Raw genomic sequence first — 25,360 nt, 5'->3', positions numbered from 1 at the left:
GTTTGTCATGCATAGTCTGAGAGTAAAAATGTGTCCATTAGCGAGCCGTTCAAATAGCGGCCCTGGCTGGTAATCTGCTCTGGGTTTGGGTGTAAAGCCTCACAAGCAAAAACTTCTTTTCCCAGACCAACTGGGGCCAATATGATACTATTTCTCATGAGATGCTGTGAGTTTAACAGTCCTAACGTTATTTGTATGTTGGCATTTGTTGTTAACACTTTGAACTGTTGCAAAAATGAAACAAGACTAGCAGGGCTAACCACGGGGCTAAGTTAGCATGCTGAGGCTGCCGCTAAACATGCTGTTATTTGTCTAACAGCCACTTTTAGTGTGTTTGTATGCTAGCGTATATGTTAACCAACTTGTGTTTAGCTATAGTGGTGTTGTCATTTATATCTTATTAAGTTTTCTGTTTGCCGCGTGTGCTACCATGGAACAGTAGGCTAAATGATTTAGCCTGTTGTTTGCTAACTGACGCGGCATGCTGCGCTGCATACTCTGCCCACACGCTGGTGCGCCTATTCCGATACTTATAAATCATTATCTAAATATTATCTTGCAGGCTAGATACAATTGCCTCATAGACATGTCTGATGCAGACTGTGAGGGGCAGGAAATCACAAAACATTTGCATTTTTAGTTGCACACACACTGTTACAGTTAAGGAGGAAAATAAAAAAAATACTTTTCATGGATTTTTCCAAATCCGCCCAAGCACACTATTCCAAATTCTGTGAGGAGTATGCCCTGCAGAAAGAAAAAAAGGTGAAAATATAAATAAAGTGACACATGTAAGACATTTTTTGTTTGCTTTATTGTAATATATGTAGTACCTCTGTCTTCAGATTTTTGTGAAGCAAACCTTTTTCATGAATGGCTTTCAAAGCCAAACATATCTCAATAAAGCAGCCCAGTACCTAGAAAACAAATTATGATACAGAATTTCAGTTCATTGTGAACAGTAATGAGCTTCTTTATTTTGTCCAGTTTTCCATGACTTGTGTATGTCTTTTACAAAATGGTACTTTACCTCAGACTCTTGTGGAAGTGTAGTCCTTTCTCTGATTTTCCCCAGGTTCCCTCCCTGACAGTAGTCCATCACTACATAGTAAACGTTTTGATCTTTATGACAAAAGGAAAAGAGGATATGTTTGTATTTTCCTCTGACTAGCAACACTCACATCAATCACACATCATCTTCCAATTAAACTTTCAATGTTGTATTAGTTTGAAATAAATGTCATCATTTTGAATAACTGCTTTCAGTGAACTTTATGAAAATACAAATTTCAAATTAAGGTGGCTACAACTGATATTTCAGACAGATTGGACCATTTTTGTTGTTTTGTAAGCGGCGATACAAGTTAAGTTCAATTGGACGTATCCTTCTCTAGTGCTTTCTTTTTTGACCCATTTCACTTTCAGCACAAATGCATCATTTGCATACAGTATTTGCATGCAAGACCATGATACCAGACCATAATAATCAGACACATTTTGTTTAAACTTACCTGTAAAACATTCCTTGCTGCTCACAATGTGGGGATGGCTTTTTTTGTTAAGGATATTTATTTCCGAAGTTAACGTGGTAAGAACATTTTGGCCTATCTGTAATAAATAAATAAATAAATAAAAATAAAACAAGTGACTGGCGGCTAAGAGAGATTTACTGAAGTATCAGTAGCTAAGGTTTCATCTTTGACCCGTCTACAAAGTACAACATCTGTCTTAACCCAAGTCTCGTGACAAAGGCTGGTACAGAGTAAGCTCAGCTCTTGACAAAAATACTATAAATTGCTTTTGTTAAATCTTGCACATGTACTCTATAAGTATATGATGTTCATTTTACTATACAGTAAATAAAGTCCCCACAACAGCCCTTTACTCACCCTATCTAGAGGGATCTTTAGTATAAAAAATGTATCATCTCCCTTTGTGGCAACAATATATTTTTGTTCGTCTCTTGTAGTTTCATATTTTTTCTGAGCCAGCACGCTCTGTTTTTTTCCCATCCTTGTGATTCCCTAAAGACAAAAAAAATATACATAAAATTAGCAAAAAAAAACATTATTTTGTTAAATATGCGTGTCATGTCTGTCTGTCTGTTCCATGTTTTGAGTTTCCTGTTTTATTTTGTTAAGTGTCTTAGTTTCCTGTTTGGTGTTGGTGTGCTCCCTGTGTTTTTCCTTTGATTGCTTATTGGTTTCTCCGTGTGTGCTCCACCCTCATAAGTTTCACCTGTGTCTCGTTATCCCGCTGCCCGTGTGTGTGTGTGTGTGTGTGTGTGTGTGTGTGTGTGTGTGTGTGTGTGTGTGTGTGTGTGTGTGTGTATATATAGCACAGCAGTGTGTATATATAGCACAGCAGCTGTGAAATACCTGATGTCTGCGGCACCTTTTGTGAAGTTTTGCGTTTATTAAATACCCCTTTTGTTTGCACCCCGGCCTCATCTCCCTTCGTCCTACATCTTTCCACGGGTGGAACTTTGATGCTGATGAGCACTAGCAGTCTGTAAAACTTTCAGATAATTATTTTATGCATATTTATATATTCCCAATTATGTTTAAGTTAGCTCACTAACACTCCCAGTAATAGTTGAATTGTCTTGGTGTGTGTTTGGTCAAAAAGCTACACCAAGACAGTAACTGCAGGTTCTCCATATCACCATACCCGAGCTTCAGTTCATACTGTCAATATGAAAGTGAAACTAAGATGACAAGCGAATGAAAACTAGCGCACACACACACACACACAATTTGGGTTGGAAATAATTTCAAACCTACTCTTATCGTCTCAATGAAATAAAACTCATCTTGCAGCCTTTGCTACATAACAACAAAATGTCACTGTGGAGAGAGAGAAGTATCCCAAAGCATGGTTTTGTTTCATAAAGACAAATTATAATAAGAACTTGCTATGCCTGCAAAAGGATTATTTGCAGTAAGATTACAGACACCGGTAACATGCTGAATCATCCAGGATTACCGTGTCTACTTACTTACCTAGATGTCCAGAGTCAGCAAGTGCAGGCTCTCCAGATCACCACATCTGAGCTTCGCTTTAAACTGGAAAGTAAAAAGTGAAACTAACATGTCGAGCAATTAAGAAATAGGACACACCCACACACACACACACATATACACCCACACACAGGCACACAGGCAGTGACACACCAATGAGTCGTGGTTTAGAGGGAGTAGCCCAACGCATTGGTTTTGTTTCATATTAGTACAAATTAGAACCACAACAGTAACAGTACAAACACCAGCAACATGTTGAATCATCCAGGAATCCTACATCTAATCCACAAACAAATGCAATGGAGCAAAATTCTGTTAATCTAGACTTTGTCTGGACCACACAGACACACTCGCCATGTTTTTGATCAAGAAAATGTAAATTCATAGAGTGAATGCAGTACATATTATCTGTTATTTTGCTCATTTTAGTTGATGAAAAACGTATCGTTGAGTATAATGATCGTATGTCTAAGATAACGACATGTTATCCTCTTATCCTCTTTCTCTCATCCACCGGGATCTGGAACTGGATAAACCAGTTCCAGATCCCGGACCTTTTAAAGTCTTTTAGAGGGAGGTCGCACAGACAATCGGATGACTACTGGATAATGGAGCTTTTGTATTAATATTTCTATGCAAAATCAGATGAATAACTGTAGGAACATACAGTAGGTGCATTTGTTCTCTTAATGTTTCTCGCAAGCCTTTAGTAGCTGTTCTGAGAAACATTCACCTTTAGAAACCCAGTCCAAGAAATGGTTGAGTAAACGTGAATGTTTATTCAAATCCAATGACTTTTATAGGCAGTTTATACTTCTTCGCAAAGCCTAGCACCATAACTGATGTGTACCTCTCCAGAAATGTAACTACACATTGTGATTGGTCAGCTTCGTAGTAGCCTGTTTCCGCTTCAGTATTTCCGGCTGCTTCTCCATCTCCGCAATTTTCAAACTGATTGTTTTTGGTCAATACAAATGCTTAACTGAGGAGGTTCGGAGAACATTTGTCTGATTTGTCTTCAGTGAAGTTCCAGAAAAAGTTTCAGTCGCCATTGTTAAAACTGAAGCAGGAAGTAGAAACATAAAATTAACCTGACTGGAAAAAGACAACCCCGACTAGCCTCCTGGTGGCGTTGTTACAGAGCGAGCCAGACTGACACTGTAAGAGCCATATTTGTTTTGCATACTATAGTTGGTATTTTCCTTTAAAATGTTGAGCTGCTCCTTTAATTACACTGCTGATGACATCACAGTAGCTTATCCCTCTAGACCAGGTTAAGCAGCCTAAGGAGCAAGACAGTTTTTGACAATACCTGAGGGTGAATCTTGTAACTTTGGTTTTGCTTTTTAAAGTAAAATTTAAAAGTAAATGTTTGTATTTATATATGTTAGACAGTTGAAAGGCCCATTCACTGTATCAAAAATAAATATCAAACCCCTAACTGATTTAACTTTTAGGGATTTTAAGTTGTTAGTGAGCGAATTGTGTGAAAATGTGTAACTTGTGTATTACCTCTGGCTTCAGATCTTTGTGAAGCAAATCTTTATCATGAATGGCTTTTAAAGCCAAACAAATCTCAACGAAGCAGCTCAGTACCTAGAAAACAGAAGATGGTTCCATGAGAATTACTAGAGTACACTGAGAATAATAATGGCCAGTATTCAGTGGTTCACAGATTTAAACTTTTAAATGTCTTTTGCAGTGTAGAACTGTACCTTAGACTCTAATGCATCCATTTCTCTGATCTTTTTATCCAGGCTTCCTCCCTGACAGTAGTCCATCACTACATAGTAAATGATTTCATCTTTGAGACAAAATGAAAAGTACATTTGTCATGTTTTTACCATTTTGTTTTAATTACATTTCAACTTTTCAAAACATTTTAGAATCATCTTCTAATAAGTGACTCTAATAAGCTTTAGATACCTTTTAAGATAATAATAGAGAAGCACTTTTATATCGTTGGCACATACTTTACTGTGTGTATACTACAGAGTGTGTTTAGACATTACCCATAGTAACTTCTTTAGAAGTTCATCAAAAAAACAAACACATTTTTCAGAATTTACCTTTAAAAGCGTTCTTGCTGCTCCCGATGTGGGGATGGCATATTGTCTTTTTATCTAGGCTTCCTCCGTGACAGTAGTCCATCACTACATAGTAAATGTCTTCATGTGCATCTTTGAGACAAAAGGAAAAGTACATTTGTCATGTTTTTTTTTTGTTTGTTTGTTTTTAATTACATTTCAACCTTTGAAAACATTATTTTTTGCAGTTTTGGATTGTGGCATGGTAAACATATCATGAATATTAAACATTAATTTGTACAATTAGTCTTATAGACAGACAGTATTAAGTAAAACTACATTAACTTTACTAAGATCAAAATTTCATTTTCTAATAGTGATACTTTGTTTTATGATAAGACACATAAGTACAGAACCACCTCTATATTGTTGGCACATGCTTTACTGAGTGTATATGTGTGTTAGACATTACCAATAGTAACCGATTTACAAGTTCATAAAAAAAAATCACTTTTTTCAGAACTTACCTTTAAAAGAGTTCTTGCTGCTCACAATGTGGGGATGGCATATTGTCTTGAGAGTTTCTATTTCTGAGGTAAATGTTACAACTTCATCAGGGGTTATCTGTGAAAAACACCACACACAAAAGTAAGTGTGTTACATGGCTCTAACACGTCTTTGCCGCAGCTGTTGATTTTGATGTTAATCATTTCTGCAGTTATCAGAATTTGTACTTTTTGGCCTGAAAATAAGTGCAACAGGAGTTGTTTTCATAAAGACATGTTACCACCACTCCATCACTTTGCCCAAATGTCTTTAGAACTGAGCAAGAGTCATGAATGTGGGCTAAGTAAATCTTCAAGACTGCACATGCATGTAGATGGATACATGTGGATACATGTTTCATATTCTATTAATATTTAATATACTATAATCAAGGTTAGATTAAAAACTCTTTACTTACCGTCATCAGAATTACTTTCTTTATGAAAAATGTATCGTCTCCCTTTGTAGCAACAACATAATTTTCAGTTTCTGTCGTTGTTACATGGCCCTCCTTTGCCAGAGTGCTCTGTTCGTTTCCCATCTTTGTTGTTATTTCCTAAGGGCACATACATGGTCAAAACAACACAGGAACATTATAACTTGGCATATCTTATGATCATTACAGTTTTTTTGTTTTAATAAACCAAGGTCACTATCATGATAAATGTGTGCACGTGTGTCATGTTTGTTGACACTCGATTGTTTGAGCTTCAAACTCAGCAGACAAATAGCAGGGAAGTGCAGTGTCGAGGCTCTAAACAAAAAGGGAAATGGATGTGAGCTTCTAACTAGAAGTGTATGAGTTTATCAGCACCACTAAACAAAACGTGATTATGCAACAGGAAATGTTGCTTGACCAAGAACAGTTTCATGGTATATGCTTGATGGAATTTACCAAAGTCAATGGCTTGTTAAAGATAACAGAGGTTTAGTTACTGCAATATATATTCAATATATACCTAAAGTTAACTGAAAACAAACACAGCTTCAGGTTTTAACACTCACACGTCAGTTTAATTTACTACCCTCTATGTCCGAAAAAACTGCTATAAAAACTTAATTGATTTTTTTCTTGCTTTTTTCTGCATAAATCTATTAGACCTCTTACAAACTACCATGAATTACATCATTTTGAGGATTGTAACCCTTAAAATGCCAGTGTTATTACTTAAAGACAGCTATTTTCCATAACATTGGGAAACCGGGCCTTTTTTTTTTGTCAAATGAGTTTTGGGTATGACCAAGATTAAAATATTGACTTGACTGCATTATTTTGTAGCATAAGATAAACTTGAGTACAGTGCTTGTATTATTGAGCGTGCTAGAAGAGGGTAGCATTTTGTTTTCAGTGTTCTGCTGACCTAATACAATGTTTTTCGACTTTCAAACTTTGTGTAGAAAAATTGTGCCGCATGAACTAACACAGTCAAAATGACGTCCAAGTGAAGAGGAAAAGTTTGCCCAAATTGGCAGAAATCACACTTTTGTCATCTGTTTTTGACTTCTTGCATGTTTGTCTGATGCTTATCTCTAATATATTCAGAATTACTTTAGCAAAAGCACCTGCATCGAACCTCTCACTCACACTTAAGTGAAAAAGCAAATAGGTCACGACCAGTTTGTGATAACCAGAAGTAGCAGAGGCAGCACACTCCGGGGGGCTGTGCTTTATAATGAGAAATTTAAAGTGAACTGAGTGAAGTGAGTCTCAAGTTTACACCCACAAATTTGACCCAAGTCATGTGATGGTTAGGTACCACCCCCTTCCCTTTATGGCACTTGAATGTTAGCTCAGTCACTCCATGGCCCCAGTTCTTAACAGGTGTGTGCAAACTATTTGTATTTGGTTTTGATAACATTCCTGGTCACTTCCTTATAGGTGTGTGTGCCAAACCTGATCATTACAAAAAATAACAATAAAAATAATGACAATGATTAAAAGGGCAGCACAGTGACTTGGTGGTTGGTGCTGATGCCTCCCAGCTAGGAGGTCCGGTCCAGCGAGTATATTATTAACCCCTCAAACCCAGATAGGATTACTCCAGTATGAAGTAATGCTCAAATTCATTACTTCATACCACTGCATTGTGTACTATATAGGAAAGACAACAACAGTTCGTGGCATAACATTAATCAAAGCTGAAAAAGTCTTAAAAAGAATAAATCAAACCATAAATTAACATTTCAAAAATCCAAACAAAAATAAAAATGGGAAAAACTATAACTATGCGCAGATGATGATGGAACCCTCTCTTTTCTTGTTGGAAACATTGTTGTTACCCAGCTACGAAAAACATAAAAACACAAAAGCTGGACAATGGCAAATAGAGCACACCCAGAGTTTGTGATAAAAACAACACGACAACTACATATTCATGTGAAATATTTACATACCCGTGTAGCCCGTGTGAGACCCAGAAGTAGTAGATGATGCACACTCCACTCTAACAACCGAATGGGAGCTGTGCTTTATAATGAGAAATGTAAAGTGAAAGTGAGTCTCAAGTTTACACCCACAAATTTGACCCAAGTCATGTGATGGAAAAGTACCATGCCCTTCACTTTATGGTACTTGAATGTTAGCTCAACTCGACAGTTGACCAACTATTGCCAAATATTTGCATTTGGTTTCCATAACCACCCTGATCGCTTGCGCCAAACTACTGTACAGTGTACCATGGAAAAGACAACAACCAGTAACATTTCAGAAATCCAAACAACAATGGAAAAATTATAACTATGAGCAGATGATGGAACCCTCTCTTTTCCTCTTGGAAACATAGTTGTTACCCAGGTCACCCTGTTCTCATCCTGTCTCTTTTTCAACATTAATCTAATACTGTACATCACGTATGTAACAGAAATAAGACTGTCTATTTAATCATTATTATTTATTTTAATGTAGATTCATTTTATCTCCATCTAACCTGATGTAAACAGAGGCTCTAGTTCTGAATTTCTGAATCTTTATTATCTCAAATGTGTTATCCCCTGTGTCTGTTTTAAATCAGAAATCAGAAAATGTCCTCCAGGCTTCACGTATCATGTATGTAACAGAATAAAATAACAACTGCATGTATTTCATCTTAAAAAGCAATGTATTTTGACTAAACGATAACGAGTATCACATGCTGGTTCAGTACTCATAACTCAAAACTGAACCAGCGTCCAGCACCACTGCATTAGGTTACATTAGATTTCCCATTAGCAATGCTGAACTACAATTTTAAATCCTAGAGGGGGACCACGGGATGAAAGTGAGTGAGCTAGTGCCATCGGATACAGGAGTTAGTAACTTTATTTATCTACTGTATGTGCTCATGTTACAAGCACAATGACACACAATAAAGCATCAATCTCAGCTTCACAGTCCCATGAAGAGTTGAAGTAACTTAGTAATAGCAATTAAATCTGATGTCACTGAAGTCTATAATAAACTATTTCAATTGATAGCATAACAATGCTCTTCCACCCTAGAATAATAATATTGTACACACGCACATGTATGCTGTTTGTGCGAAAATAAAAGTTGTAATCTGTTGGCTTGGAAAAGTGCAATTAAGGTTCAATATAACCTTAATTTTAAATTGTCTTTAACTTAAAATTGGTCAACACCATACCTTGTGTGAATGTCTGTTCTTTGCTTTTTTGCAAGTGTTAATCTGCACTTCTCGCTTAATTGCACTGTCAAGTTTGGAATGAGCTGCCTTATGTTGTAACTAAAGATTGTTTTGCTTTCAGAACAACATGCATTCAAAGGTATCTTCACTGACTTTGTCATTGGGGAATCAAACGCACTTTCAGAAGCAGACATGTGCAGCCCACAGCCTGCTTACAGCAGCTTATTCACTCGTTCAGTGTTTACTGTAAGCATGGGCACTTTGTTGTGTGTGTGTATCCTGGACAATGGCTTCTTTAAAGTAAAAGTTACAACAAACCTAACAACCATGATGAAAGTAATGTCTGCGTGTGTGTTTTCTCTGCCCCTCAGGATCACTTCTGGTATTTTCTGTTTAATGTAGCAAAACACATACAGAGAAACTGGTTGAAGTATCATTAAATCATCAGCCCAGATAATAATCATCTGTGTAGGACAATTTTATGCATAAATCGAGTTTTTGCACATAGTCTCTATGACTGACGTACAGACTAAGGCTGGAGGATGGATTTCAAGGCAGGTGTACAGTTCTGAACCCAGGATGAACAGTGTCAGTTGTTCAAGTTGTCTGACAAAACTACCATCTGTAATCCTTCCAGATAGTTTTGGGGGATAGTTCACATTCTACTCTATTGTTGGCCTGTAGTTTTTACAATAACAGGACACATTTTATACAGTCAAGTTCCAAATGCTTTGATTGTTGTTAAACACCCTTAAATGCTTCTTTTAACCACTGGATTCTGTATGTTTCATGTCTCTTTTTAGACGTAGACCACACAATGAATAATAGAATGTGCTTTAATAGTCAATCTTTTATTTGTACATACAGTATTCAAACTTGTACTTTGTAATGCTATAATAGGAGAATGTCATGTTATGCTCTTATCACAAGCTAATGCACAACAGTCATACCAGGTTGGCCACTCTTTAATATTATCACTGCAAATGTACATTGCTTCACCATATTGGAAACCAGTCTTTTTTATTATTACTGTGAAAGGTTATATCTCATTCATATTAAAGAAAGTAAAGAGTATTAAAGCTTAATGATAAATTTATGCTGTGAGAAAAGTAATTAATAATGGGATTAAAAAGCAATACCTTACAATAAACATTTAACATGTGTGTAATGCTAATAGTAATGATATCTTGAACAGAGTTACTACTGACCATCCAAACAAGTGTAAAGCTCCAAATCTCCATTAAACAGTTGCTAAAAAGTTACTAAAAGTAATAAAAATACAATAATTTTCAACACAGCCTTGCAGAAATGAACCAACGAGCAAGAGAAGCGGCAGCTATGATTAGAAGGCTTAAGTCCTCTTATTAACAAACACTTATTACCAACAAACATCAGATTTAATTGTGAGCCACAAGGCCACATGTGACAAAACTCAAATGTGATGTAGCCTTGCAGCAATGAAGTTATATGAACTTTTGTACTGAGAGCACAGGGTGGAGCGTCAGACTGGCCTGAGTCTACTACAAGTATCCTCTGGATTACTTTAACTCCATGTCTTCCCATCCATGCTCCCCTTCATACTCAAATAAAGTGATCGACGAGGTTATGGTTTTGAGCTCATTCAAGACTTTCTCCAAATTGTCTGCTGCATTCCTGACTGATCGAACAAATTTCATGATCTCAGATTTGATCTCGCTCTGGTCCTGTGCTCCTGCTTTGTCAACGCCAGGTTCATTTATAGCAGTGTCAGACTCTTGCATCAGTGAGCTTGACAACAGTGTACTTTGGTCAGAGGTGGACAAGATTTCTGATTCAGGCACTGACTCTTCTTGTGACTCTACTGCCTGTGCTTTTCTAATATGGTGGATCTCTTTAGCATCCATGGCAATGAAGAAAACATCCACTGCTACAAATAAACCAGAAAGCACACCTGTTGCTACCTCTGCCACACGTACTACCCTGGATGCTTGTGCAGCTATCTTGCCGATGTTTGCCACTTGAACTAGTCTGACGAGTTCAGCGATGCCACCTAGGCCCTTTCCTGCCCTGAAGCCAAGGCTCTTCAGGTTTTCTGTTCTGAATGTGCTATCATCGTCAGGTGTTTCAACCGAATCACATCTGCTTCTTATTATTTCTAAGCTCTGTCCAATCTCCTGGAGCCAGAGGACAACTGCATTAATCTTCTCTTCAAACTCTTTAATCATGTTTCGAATAGCTTTGCGGTCCGACTGCTGGTTCACCATATTGGTGATATTTGAGGCAGCAGCAGTGACCCCACCAACTGCACTCACTCCCACACCAACTCCAGTGACAATAAGAGAGGCTCCCAAAGTGAATGGGGCCAGTATAAGACCCACTATGGACGTGATCCCTCCCACTGCTCCAATCACTCCTCCTGTCAGACTGCCAACTGTGGTGCCCTTATGTACACGCTCCAAACCATCAGCCAGAGCCCTCAGATTTTTCAGCTTCTTCTGGAGGTCCTCCACTGTTGTTTTGCACTGTTAAGAAACAAATATGTTATCAATTCAAAGCTATTGAGAAAATAATGAGTAGAAAAGCAAGTTAGACGCTTCTCACCGGGAAAGTGAATTCTTATCGCATTTGAGGAAATTTCATACCTTTGTTAAAAGACAGTCTAAAATAAAAGGGTGTGCCAAGATCTCTTGTACTGTAGGTCTTGATTGAGGATCTTTGTCTAATATTTCCACCAGGAGTTCACGAAGCTCTGCTGAGAACGTCTTCGGGAGACATGGACAAGGACCTCCAATTATCTTAGGTGTGAGCTTGACTGTTGTCTCTGCCCTGAACTAAAGAAGAATTATTGTTACGATAAAATAATAACAATAAAAAATAAAAAATAAAAAAACGCATAATTTCAAACCAGGTTGGAATGAATATGTGAGAGAGCCCAGAGAAGCTTTTAAAAGGTGGGTGTTATCAGGAAAGTGGTGTGGATGGTCTGGATGATACAACAGAAGAACATCTTAAGCATGCTCGTCATCACTGTTACTTGTGATGTGTTTATCTGGGCTTTTAATGCATGGCATATTACCTGACTCTATGCTGGCTGTCCTGTTAGTGCCAATAGTTTAAGACAAAACAGGTAATATATCTAGCATAGAAAATTACAGACCAAGTCCCTTAGCTAGCATATTGTCCAAAGTATAAGAACAGATTTGACAAGTTTGCACACAGCTCATTCATGTAAATTGTGTAAAGAATGGGTCCTTACACTGACCCTTGGGGTACACCTTCTTTGACCTCAAGAAAGCTGGAGCTAAACCCACCCATCTGACTACATTGCATTCTACATGCCTAGTAATCTGCAAAGTGTTTGGAGATTCCAATCTTATGGAGAGTTTTTAACGGGGGACAGGTGGTTCACAGTTTTTTTGGAATCCAATGCCTCAAACACATGATTAAAAACTTTTAGGGCAGCAGTAACAGTACTGTGCTGCCTCCTAAAACCTGATTGAGGGGGTTTAAAATGTTGTTTGAATCTAAAAATTCCCTCCATTGATCAAAGACCGGTTTTTCAAATACTTTTTCCACATAAAACATAGGTTGAAACACAAAATGCCAATCAGAGGAAGGCAAAACTGTGTTTGAAGTTTCTTTCTATAGTCGTTGAATTTCGCACATCAATGTGTTAAATGACAGAAAGAAAGAAAGAAAGAAAGAAAGAAAGAAAGAAAGAAAGAAAGAAAGAAAGAAAGAAAGAAAGAAAGAAAGAAAGAAAGAAAGGAAAGGTTCTTGTGAGTCTAGACTATGACTATTCGTGCTTCAGTTTAGAAACATTTAAGTTGTCAGTTAATCCTTCAGTCACTCTGACCCCATATCAGAAACTTCCTGCCACGCATACCTTACTTTTTTTTTCTATAGATATTGATAATTACCAGCACTCCCATTAATAGTAGGAGGTTTGGATATGGTCAGTTTATCATTTGTTTATTTGATATTTCATTGAAAATCCAAAAACTAAAATAAAGGAAATGTCATAGCTTAGTTGTGTTTAACATGCAACTTACCGCTGGTTGTTGAGTACAAAGCTCAAAGAGTATGCATCCCAATGACCAAACGTCACTATGAATAAAGCAAACGTGATTGTTATGTAGTTAGCAGTTCTGGTAGTATCCAGAATACAGTCCTCATAATGTTAAGATAATGCATCTTAATATGTTTTGTGAAAATATGTCTATTACTAAGGCATAGGTCTTCAACAGGGGGTCCACAACCCTTAGAGGGTCCACAGAGGTACTGCATGGGTGGTATATATATATATTCCACCACAATTTTCCCCCACAAATTTAAATTTCTTTAAATACACATGTATACTGTATACATGTGTATGCAGTATACATGTATGTGTATGTGTATATACCGCACTACCCGAGACCTGTCAACCTAAGCCTCCTATACAGAGTAGGCCCCACCCTTATCGCTGCTGAACCAATCATAAGGCTGCATTACATGCCAATGTGAAATCCCAGGCACATGTTGCAATTATTAACACAAGCTAGCAGTCAGGTATGTTTATGTCAGGTATGTTAATCTTTATGGCAGTTGTATGGCCACCCTACTGTTGCACATATTTGAAGTAAGAAAAAAAAAGTAGTTGAACCTGTGTATTATTTGAATATGTTAATATTGAATGCAAAACTATAACGATGACGTATATTTATAAACAGCACTAGGCTGAGTTTAGTATAGAACACATATAGCAGGTAGGGGGTCTCTACTTCATCTCTCCATCAGTTTGGGGTCCTTGGCCTGAAAAACTTTGCAGACCCCTGAACTAAGGTAAAGCCACATAAAAAAACAAACTACATAATTAAGATAGCTAAGATAACCTTTGACCATATCTCAACTGAACTTTAAAATGTTATCTTACATTAATTTCACATTTTGGTAAAAAGAATGAATAAATCTTTACCTTTTAGCAGTATGGTTTCCATCCGTGAAGACTTCTGGTGCAAAATGATTTATTCTTTCCTTCGGCGTTGCAGAAGGGGCGGATCTTTTTTTTAATGGTGTGAGGACAAAAATAAATAAATAAAATACAATACATGAAAAAATACTATATATATAGAGTATAGAATTTAAATCAGAAGATATGTGCAGAAAAATATGTTGAGATTTCCCCGGGAGTTCCCAAACCATTCAAATACAGCACATAATTGCACATTTATCTTTTAAATGAAAACAAAACTGCACAGTACTTTTCTTGGATTTTTCCGAATCTTCCCAAGCGCACTATTCCAAATTCAGTGAGGTGTACAGTCTAGAAAAAGAGAAAAAAATGACACCATAAATGAACTGTTTTTTTCTTAATATAAATTTAAAAAGTTAGACGGACCATTCATTGTATCCGAAATAAATATCAAAACGTCACTAGTTGATCTGTCTTTTAATGATTTTAAATTGTTAGGGAGTGAATTGTGTGAAAATGTGTAACTTGTGTATTACCTCTGGCTTCAGATCTTTGTGAATCAAACCTTTATCATGAATGGCTTTTAAAGCCAAACAAATCTCAACGAAGCAGCTCAGTACCTAGAAAACAGAAGATGGTTCCATGAGAATTACTAGAGTACACTGAGAATAATAATGGCCAGTGTTCAGTGGTTCACAGATTTAAACTTTTAAATGTCTTTTGCAGTGTAGAACTGTACCTTAGACTCTAATGCATCCATTTCTCTGATCTTTTCATCCAGGCTTCCTCCCTGACAGTAGTCCATCACTACATAGTAAATGTCTTCATGTGTATCTTTGAGACAAAAGGAAAAGTACATTTTGTCATGTTTTAATTTTTGAAATAGTTTTTCAACATTTCAAAACATTAGTTTTGCGGTTTTTGGATTGTGGCATGGTAAACATATCATGAATATTAAACATTAAGTTGTACAATTAGTCTTATAGACAAACAGTATTAAATAAAACTACATTAACTTTACTAAGATCACCAAAATTTCATTTTCTAATAGTGATACTTTGTTTTATGATAAGACACATAAGTACAGAACCACCTCTATATTGTTGGGACATGCTTTACTGTGTGTATATGTGTGCTAGACATTACCAATAGTAACCGATTTAGAAGTTCATAAAAAAACTCACATTTTTCAGAACTTACCTTCAAAAGAGTTCTTGCTGCTCACAATGTGGGGATGGCATATTGTCTTGAGAGTTTCCATTTCTGAGGTAAATGTTACAACTTCATCAGGGGGTATCTGTGAAAAAGACCACACACAAAAGTAAGTGTGTTACATGGTTCTAACCCGTCTTTGCTGCAGCTGTTGATTTTTATATTAATAATTGTCCGAATGTCTTCAGAACTGAGCAAGAGTCATATGCAAAACATAATGAGTGTGGGCTAGGTAAATCTTCAAGACTGCACATGCATGCAGAAACAAGAGCAACAGTTCTGAGAGAACAGATTTGTTTGATTTGACATTATTTTGGTGACCAATGTTTCCACTTTGACTTTGCCTCAAAGAGACTCAATATCAAGGCTCATGCAAAGTGTGAACTCAATTCATATGACGACAAAATCTTTGAAGCAGCAATGACTATTGTGGAATGTGGATACATGTTTCATATTCTATTAATATTTAATATACTATAATCAAGGTTAGATTAAAAACTCTTCACTTACCGTCATCAGAATTATTTTTTTTATGAAAAATGTATCGTCTCCCTTTGTAGCAACAACATAATTTTCAGTTTCTGTCGTTGTTACATAGCCCCCCTTTGCCAGAGTGCTCTGTTTGTTTCCCATCTTTGTTGTTATTTCCTAAGGGCACATACATGGTCAAAACAACACAGGAACATTATAACTTGGCATACCTTACGATCATTACATTTTTTTGTTTTAATAAAACAAGGTCACTATCACGATAAATGTGTGCATGTGTGTCATGTTTGTTGACAATCCATTGCTTGCGCTTCAAACTCAGCAGACAAATAGCAGGGAAGTGCAGTGTCGAGGCTCTAAACAAAAAGGGAAATGGATGTGAGCTTCTAACTAGAAGTGTATGAGTTTATCAGCACCACTAAACAAAACGTGATTATACAACAGGAAATGTCCTCTTTTTTTATGTTGTGTTGTCACACTCACACCTAGGGTCACTTTAGAGTCACCAATTAACCTAAGGAGCATGTCTTTGGAGGTGGGAGGAAACCGGAGTACCCGGAGAAAACCCACACGGACACAGGAAGAACACGCAAACCTCACCCAGAAAGGCCCGAGCTGGAGGCATCAATGCTAACCACCAAGTATATACTTAAAGTTAACTGAAAACAAACACAGCTTCAGGATTTAACCCTCAGATGTCAGTTTAATTCACTACCCTCATTAAGGACAAAAATCTGAAAAACAGCTATAAAAATTTAACTGGTTAATATTTTTTTCTGCATAAACCTCTTAGATCCCTGTCAAGTACCATACCAAAGTCATTCTTTGGTATGGTACTCTGATATCTCATCTTAGTTGTATATATATATAATATACAATATAAACGAGCCCACATTTTCAGCATACCTTGTGCTGATTATGATTAAATTATTTTAGCAAATGTTTGTGAAATGTTGTCCAAATTTGACGTTTTACAATGGACATCTCATTTAAAGGACAGGACCCTTCATTTCTCCTCTGCAGTCCTCCTACTTTCAGATAATGATCTAATTTACTTACTGTACTTTACCAAATACATTAAGAGTTACTTTAGCAAAAGCACCTGCATCAAACGTCTCACTCACACTTAAATGAAAAATTTTTTTTGAAATGTTGGGGAAAAACTGGACAATGGCAAATAGAGCACGACCAGAGTTTGTGAAAAAACAAACAAATCAACAACAACATATTGATGGGAAATATTTACATACCTACATGCAAAGCTCGTGTGAGACCCAGAAGTAGCAGATGTTGCACACTCCACTCTAACAACCAAGTGGGGGCTGTGCTTTATAGTGAGAAATGTAAAGTGAAATGAAAGTTACACCCACAAATTTGACCCTAGTCATGTGACAAAAAAGTAACACCCACTTCCCTTTATGCTACTTGAATGTTATCTCAGTCACTCCATGGTCCCAGTTCTTAACAGTTGTGTGCAAACTATTTGTATTTGGTTTCCCTAAGTAATCTCCCTGGTCGCTTCCACCATAGGTCTGTGTGCCAAACCTGATCATTAAACACACACACACACACACACACACACACACACACACACACACACACACACACAACACACACACACAAAAAAAAAAAAAAAAAAAACTTACTACAAATCACTTCAACTGCACCAACTTCCAGGACTTGTCATCAGCTCAAATGAGAATTATATCACAATATACTGAAAAAGCACAGGACTGTAACATTTTGTTGACAGTTTTCATCCTAACAACAACACATTTCATAGACAGTTTCAGCATTCAGGATAATTTATAACGACAAGACAGACTTTGTGAGCAGAGCTTTCCTCCAGCAAAGCTGCTCAAATTCATTACTTCATACTACTGCATAGTGTAGCTACCATATGAAAAAGACAACGACCGTCTGTGACATAACATTAACTGAAGCTGAAAAAGTCTTAAAAGAATAAATCAAACCATGAATTAACATTTCTAAAATCCAAATGAAAATAAAAATGTAAACATTATAACTATGAGCAGTTGATGATGGAACCCTCTCTTTTTGTCTTGGAAACATTTTGTTACCCAGCTATGAGAAACACAGAAACACAAAAGCTAAATTCGAGCTGTTATTTGTAATCATCTCTCAAGTTTTACTCATGGAGATATTTAAGACTTAAAAATGTAACACTTCCTTATTCTCAATAAATAAATAAAGGAACTGTCTTATCATGAATTGTTTGTTGAAACTTTCGACACCTAGATGTCCTTTACTAGATAGAAACAAGTCAGAACAGTTATCTGACAAGGTTTCATTTCTAGATTCAAGGATTAAGGCCCGTCTTTTAAATCTTCATCAGCATGTCCCTTTTCCAACTTTAGCCTGATAGTTTTCATAGATGTCACAATTTTTTTAAGTTTGTCATTTCGCATTAACTCTTAATAGCTCTAGAGTAAAGTTTAAAAGTTGCTGTAATATGCAAGTTTCACCATTTTACACTTTCTCTTTCTTTTCACTTTCCCATAACTTCTTCCACAGGTATTCTAGTAAAATATGAATTTAAATGCAAAACTGAAAGGTGGACACAGTCCAGAAAAATATCTCATCTCATCTCATACTAGCTTTTATCCTCACTGGGGTCGCCGGGGTTGCTGGAGCCTATCTAGTTCATCGCAGGGCTAACACAGAGACAAACAACCATTCACATTCACACCTAGAGTCAACTTAGAATCATCCAGTCAACCAAACTAAGCATGTAAGTGGATTGAGGTTGGGGGGACAACTGGAGGAAACCCAGAGGGGAACCTACACAGACAGAATGAGAACACAGAGATGCTTCCGGACAAAGCTGCAAGAACTTTTTACTCTAATGTCACTGTTATCACTATATATAGACTATAGCATTGCTAGGAGGACAGAACATGAGCAGGTGTATTTATTCAAGAACAAAGATGTGCAGTAGGATGGATCCTTTCCCAGCTGGGATTGGGCGAGAGAGTGAGACACCCTGACAGGTACGCCAGCTATTGCAGGACTAAGACAGGACAACAAACCATTCACACTCGCATCTGAGGTCATATATAAAAGAATCATCAGTCAGCATAAGGGCATGTCTTTTGGAGCGTTGGGAGTAAAAACTGAGTACCCGGATTTAACCCACACAGACACAGGGAAACATGCAACTCCACCAAAAGGACCGAACTAGACTCAACCCATGACCTTCTCCTGGTTGCCAACCAGACTGCTGTTCCGCCGAAGAAAATTATATTGCAAATCTGTATCACTATCTTTGAGTTCCAAGTCTGCCACGAGATCCTAAAAAACTAAATTTCCTCATATTTTTAAATTGAAGGAAGCCACTAGTTGAGTTGTGAAACACTCAATGAAATCTCAATGGAGTTGAGTTGCACTTGATATTCCAGTCCTACTCCCCTAGTTCTCTTCACCTGCAAGCACAACTATCCTGGTGTGACTGGTGTAACATTTGAATAAATGTTGGCCATTGTTTTTATGTCAGGCATGAGTTTAGGACCCATGGAGTGGCACTGTTGGACCATGGGGTGAGTGTCCGCAGTAGTGTTGTTTTTTTCTCAGGCAGTGTTGTGTGGCTGATCGTGAGCGAATAAAGAAAACTTTGGCTCACTCAAAGTACAGTCGATTATTTTTTAACAACACAACATCGATCAATTGGCACAAAAGGTTTCGATTATGTTTAGGTCCCATCCGTGCGATAGTGTCCCTGTTTCCTTTAGAGCAGTCTTGTCTATTTGTTAAGCTCTAGCATCATTGTGAACTCTTATATATTGTAGCTCAAGTATGTAAGCAACTTACAGTGGATTTTATGTTGCAGTTACATTGCAAAACGAAACTAAAATTGTGTAACCTTGAATCAATTTTGGAGGAAATTCAGTGTACCAGTTTGTTTTGAGGAACATTTAACAGGATTGTGTAGTCCTAGATTAAAAGTGGAAGGAAGAACTTGAGAAAGCTTTGTTGGGAGACGCCTTATAACAAGTTCTGCTGAAATACGCTCTGAGTAAACTAAAAAAGAATTATTCTTAGAAAATAATTAATACAAGATTTCTAAAATCAGCACATTGTTATTCATTTATTTTTCCAGTACAAATCCTGCTATTTCAAGGCAGGATTTTCTCCTTTAGAATTTGCAGCAGACGAATCCGTGACACAAAACGACTAAATACAGTAGCCTAAGTCAATTAAAATCATACATGCGTATGGTATTCCAAATTCACCACACAAACAAACACACGCTCGAGGCCGCTTTCCTGACAAGACTGTTTTCACTACGCTAATAAACAAGACAGAGACCTCAAGAACTCGAGCTAAAAACCTCTAGTGTTTTGTAACCATTCTTTGCTCTTTCACTACCTTTGGTGTTCTTTCCTAATGACACGTAAATGTTCAGACCGACAATGATCGGTTATTTTATAGCATACATTATGTTATTAGCATGAACCTTATTTCAAAAAAGGAAGCTGGGGCATTTTTTTTATTTAATTTTTTTTTTTTTTCAAATCAGTCTTGGGTATGTCCAAGATTATCTAAAATACTGACTTGACTGCATTTTTTTGCAGGCTAAATGCTAGAATTAATTATTATTTCATTGTTTTACCTACCTATGTTTTTTAAATTTCAAACTTTGTGTAGAATGGCTGCATGCACTAACACAGTCAAAATGACGTCTGGCAAAATTTGTCTAAATCGACAAAAATATTCCTAATGATGTCTGAGTGTAGACACTATATAGTCTGCAAGCCAACCTAAAGTTCCTTGTAAAGAACAGAACAATTAAGACATGCTAACTGTCAGGACATGTGTAATATGTAACTTTTCACGATGCCCGGCTCATAATGTCACTGTCTCATCACTATACTATAGACTATAGCATTGCTAGGGGACAGAACACAAAGCTGGTGTATTGTTTAGGAACCAAGGATGTGCAGTGTCCAGCATTAAGATGTTTGAAATCGTTCAAAGAGACTGCATCCTCAATCAGCCACTTCCAAGCAGGCATTGTGCCAGTGTCTAAAGTGCACTACCCCTAAACTTGCACCTTAAAGAAAGAAAATTCCATATTTCAGCAACATTTGATTCATACTCAACGAGACCAGGGTCCACTGTGCGCAGTCTTTCTTAATATCACTTTTGATGAGGCCCAAAGCCCACTCATGCTCATTAAGGACATAAAATGTGTTTGGATGATTTGGTTTGAGGTAAGGTAAACGGATCATGTTTCAGATTATTTATGTTGTTGTTGAATGTCTTGCCTGGACACTTTTAGATTTATAATTGACAATAGAAGATGATGTCATCTTTTACCACCGCTTATCCTCTACTAGGGTTGCAGGGGTTGTTGGAGCCTATCCCAGCTGGGATTGGGCGAGAGGCGGGGTACACCCTGGACAGGTCGCCAGCCTAAGACAAACTGGTACACTGAATTTCCTCCAAAACCTGATTCAAGGTTACACAATTTTAGTTTCTGCAAAAGAAACTAAAATTGTGTAACCTTGAATCAGGTTTTGGAGGAAATTCAGTGTACCAGTTTGTTTGAGAACATTAACAGGATGTGTAGTCTAGATTAAAAAGAGGAAGGAAAAAGACTTGAGGAAAGACTTTGTTGGAAGGACTTATAACAAGTTCGCTGAAATACTGTTCTGAGAATCTATAAAAAAATTTTCTTTAGAAAATAATTAATACAGGAATTTCTAAAAGTAGCACATTGATATTCATTTTTTTTTCCAGTACAAATCCTGGCTATTTCAAGCAGTGAAATTTTCTTTTTTTAGATATTTGCCATGAGGCGCATCCGTGACACATAAGGAGTAATCAGTGCCTAAGGTCAATTTTTATACATGGCAGTTTGTGTTTCCAATCTCACCACATAAACAAAACGCTCAGCGCTGTCTGACAGATGTTTTCCACTACGAATAACATGACAGTCATACCGTAGAACTCCGTGCTAAATCCTTCTAAGTGTTATGTAACCATCTTTGCTCTTTCATTAACCTTGTTGGTGTTCTTTCTAATGAACTAAAATTTTGTAGACCGACAATGATCAGTGTATTTGTTATAGGAACATTTAAAGTTATTATCATGACCTTATTCAAAAAAGGAAGCTGGGGGCATTTGTTTTTATTAATTTTTTTATTTTTCAAATTCAGTTCTTGAAGTATGTCCAAGATTTCTAAAATCTGACTTGTATGCATTTATTTTTCAGCAGGCAAACTGCATTAGGAATTAAATTATTATTCAAATGTTTTGACCTACGTATGTTTTTAAATTTCAAACTTTGTGTAGTATGCCTGATGCATAAACAAGGCAAAAGACGATTGGCAAATTTGTCTTAATCGACAAATATATTCTAATAGATGTCTGAGTGCTAGACACTTATTAGTCTGCAAGCCAACCTAAAGTATTCCTTGTAAGACACACAACCTTAAAATCATGCAAACTGTAGGACATTTTGATGAATGTGTAAGTTTTCTCGATGCACGGCTCATAATGTCACTGTCTCATCACTATACTATACACTATAGCAATTGCTAGGGGACAGAACACAAAGCTGGTGTATTGTTTAGGAACCAAGGATGTGCAGTGTCCAGCATTAAGATGTTTGAAATCGTTCAAAGAGACTGCATCCTCAATCAGCCACTTCCAAGCAGGCATTGTGCCAGTGTCTAAAGTGCACTACCCCTAAACTTGCACCTTAAAGAAAGAAAATTCCATATTTCAGCAACATTTGATTCATACTCAACGAGACCAGGGTCCACTGTGTACAGTCTTTCTTAATATCACTTTTGATGAGGCCCAAAGCCCACTCATGCTCATTAAGGACATAAAATGTGTTTGGATGATTTGGTTTGAGGTAAGGTAAACGGATCATGTTTCAGATTATTTAGGTTGTTGTTGAATGTCTTGCCTTGACACTTTTAGATTTATAATTGACAATAGAAGATGATGTCATCTTTTACCACCGCTTATCCTCTACTAGGGTTGCAGGGGTTGCTGGAGCCTATCCCAGCTGGGATTGGGCGAGAGGTGGAGGACACCCTGGACAGGTCGCCAGCCTATTGCAGGACTAACACAGGGACAAACAACCATTCACACTCGCATCTAGGGTCAATTAAAGATCATCAATCAGCATAAGGAGCATGTCTTTGGAGGTGGGAGGAAACCTGAGTACCCGGAGTAAACCCACACAGACACAGGGAGAACATGCAAACTCCACCCAGAAAGGCCCGAACTAGACTCAAACCCAGACCTTCTCGCTGGGTGCCAACCACCGAGCTGCTGTTCCGCCGAAGGGAAAATTATATTGCAAATCAGTATCACTATCTTTGAGTTCCAAGTCTGCCCACGGAGATCCTGATAAAAACTAAATTTCCTCAATTATAACTGAAGAAGCCACTAAGTTGAGTTGTGAAACGACCTCAAGGAAACTCAAAGGAGTTGAGTTGCCTTGGATATTCCACGTCCCTTACTCCCCCTGTTTCTCATTCACCTGCAGCACAACTATCCTGGTGTGACTGGTGTAACATTTGAATAAATGTTGGCATTGTTTTATGTCAGGCATGAGTTTAGGCACCCATGGAGTGGCACTGGGGTCCTGGGGGTGTGTCCGCAGTAGTTGTTGTTTTTCCGGCAGTGTTGTGTGCTGATCGTGAGCAGGAATAAAGAAAACTTGGCTCCTCAAAGTACAGTCGATTTATTTACAACACAACATACGACAACTGGCACAACGGTTCCATTACACGTTTAGTCCCTCTGTGCGTAGTGTCCCTGTTCCTTTAGCACGTCTTGTCTATGTTAAGCTCTAGCATCATTGTGAACTCTTTTAATTGTAGCTCAAGTATGTAAGCACTTACCAGTGGATTTGTAGTGTTGCAGTTACATGCAAACGAAACTAAAATTGTGTAACCTTGAATCAGATTTTGGAGGAAATTCAGTGTACCAGTTTGTTTTGAGGAACATTTAACAGGATTGTGTAGTCCTAGATTAAAAGAGGAAGGAAGAACTTGAGAAAGCTTTGTTGGGAGACGCCTTATAACAAGTTCTGCTGAAATACGCTCTGAGTAAACTAAAAAAGAATTATTCTTAGAAAATAATTAATACAAGATTTCTAAAATCAGCACATTGTTATTCATTTATTTTTCCAGTACAAATCCTGCTATTTCAAGGCAATTAAAAAACAAACAAACAAAAACAAAAGAAACTTTGGTCCAAATAGCAGTATGTATATATGTATATATACATATATATATACATATATATATACACCTAGATGCAAAACCCATATGTGACACACAGGCAGCGAATGTGGAAGACTCTTCTTTAATGCTGCAGTCATTTATATCGACAAATAGAAAGTGAAACTAAACAGAGCTTGCAGACACGTTCATCTAATTTGCATACGGGTGTGTGTACACACAGTACTTCCTTCTGATCACCACTAACCGTTACTCTTCCTTTCTACAAACTCTTTTGTGCAATTTTGATGCAATAAGTTAGTGTTTCTCTGATGTTTTGCAGTATACGTGCACATAATTCTTCATAGCACTACACCACAAAGCAACAAAGGGGACAGAACTGTTTATGGAATTGCTTCGGATTCCTTTTCCTTAAACTAAAATTCTACTTTTAAAACGGAGAGATTTAGAGGCCTGTCTCTGATACATGCCTGATACGAAACAGCATGCAATTACCTTTCACCTTAAAATAACGGTGTTTGGTTTGTTTTCGACAGTGTGCACAGCTTCTGGTTAGATGCTCAGTTGGAGCTGAAACAAGTTGACAACAATTTAGTTGTATCTGTGAGCTTACTCACACTCACACACTGTGTATCTATCTTTGTGAAGGTGCTCCACTGTGTATCCCCAGGCTCCTTAACAATAACCTAAGTGTAACCTTTACTCTAAAGCCAAGTTTTATCCCTAAAAATTTCCCCACATCATCAGCATGCAATAAAAAAGTAGTCACCGCGATCAATGAATAAAAAACATCCACACAGAGACGCACACACTCAGAACAGGGTCAGACTAGGCTAATGGCGAAAATCCTTTTATTACTTTTTCGATGTTTAGAAAGGGCATGGACTCTAACTGAGTTACATCAACATGTTTAACTCCATGGTGTTATATGGCATCACTGTCCGTTATCCAACAGGATGTTTACTTTTCAGTCTGTGTTAAAGGGAGCTTGTTTTCAAAGATGAAATGATAGTCTTTATGGCTCATATCCACTCCCCACTGGTTAAACTTTTCTGCATCTGAGGAGAACTGCAAAACATGCTTGTAGCTATTATCACAGATGTTTTGATCAGCTGATTAAAAGTGGACAATGCAATGCTTACAGCATGCGGGACATGAGTATAGGGGTTATTTCTTCTGATAACCTCAAATAAATAAATAAATAAGGTCATATTAGAAGTTAGAAGTTCATATTTTAAATGGAAACAAGCAAAGACATACAGGGATTTTAGGAAACGTTGCAGGGGTT

At 37.3% G+C, this 25,360-nt stretch overlaps 1 protein-coding gene across 1 annotated transcript in view; it reads right to left on the bottom strand.

Moving 5' to 3' along the window:
• The window catches only part of LOC125008564, a 35,552-nt gene extending 18,150 nt beyond the window's left edge, over positions 1 to 17,402 (bottom strand). Inside the window, exons 1-18 of the mRNA XM_047585849.1 lie at positions 17,098 to 17,402; positions 15,869 to 16,006; positions 15,347 to 15,443; positions 14,886 to 14,980; positions 14,683 to 14,766; positions 14,436 to 14,497; positions 14,150 to 14,233; positions 13,245 to 13,299; positions 11,835 to 12,023; positions 10,755 to 11,714; positions 6,096 to 6,149; positions 5,575 to 5,671; positions 2,379 to 2,491; positions 1,890 to 2,024; positions 1,512 to 1,608; positions 1,031 to 1,122; positions 834 to 917; positions 686 to 747 (exon numbers count right to left, since the gene is read on the bottom strand). Of these exons, the coding sequence (XP_047441805.1) occupies positions 686 to 747; positions 834 to 917; positions 1,031 to 1,122; positions 1,512 to 1,608; positions 1,890 to 2,024; positions 2,379 to 2,491; positions 5,575 to 5,671; positions 6,096 to 6,149; positions 10,755 to 11,714; positions 11,835 to 12,023; positions 13,245 to 13,299; positions 14,150 to 14,233; positions 14,436 to 14,497; positions 14,683 to 14,766; positions 14,886 to 14,980; positions 15,347 to 15,443; positions 15,869 to 15,991 (2,483 nt within the window). The 5' untranslated portion in view covers positions 15,992 to 16,006; positions 17,098 to 17,402. The remainder of the gene's footprint in view (positions 1 to 685; positions 748 to 833; positions 918 to 1,030; positions 1,123 to 1,511; positions 1,609 to 1,889; positions 2,025 to 2,378; positions 2,492 to 5,574; positions 5,672 to 6,095; positions 6,150 to 10,754; positions 11,715 to 11,834; positions 12,024 to 13,244; positions 13,300 to 14,149; positions 14,234 to 14,435; positions 14,498 to 14,682; positions 14,767 to 14,885; positions 14,981 to 15,346; positions 15,444 to 15,868; positions 16,007 to 17,097) is intronic.
• Positions 17,403 to 25,360: the final 7,958 nt, after the last annotated feature.

Source organism: Mugil cephalus, chromosome 5 (assembly GCF_022458985.1).
Source record: "Mugil cephalus isolate CIBA_MC_2020 chromosome 5, CIBA_Mcephalus_1.1, whole genome shotgun sequence".
In the NCBI taxonomy this organism is placed as follows: domain Eukaryota; kingdom Metazoa; phylum Chordata; class Actinopteri; order Mugiliformes; family Mugilidae; genus Mugil; species Mugil cephalus.
This window is presented reverse-complemented; position numbering and strand designations above follow the sequence as displayed.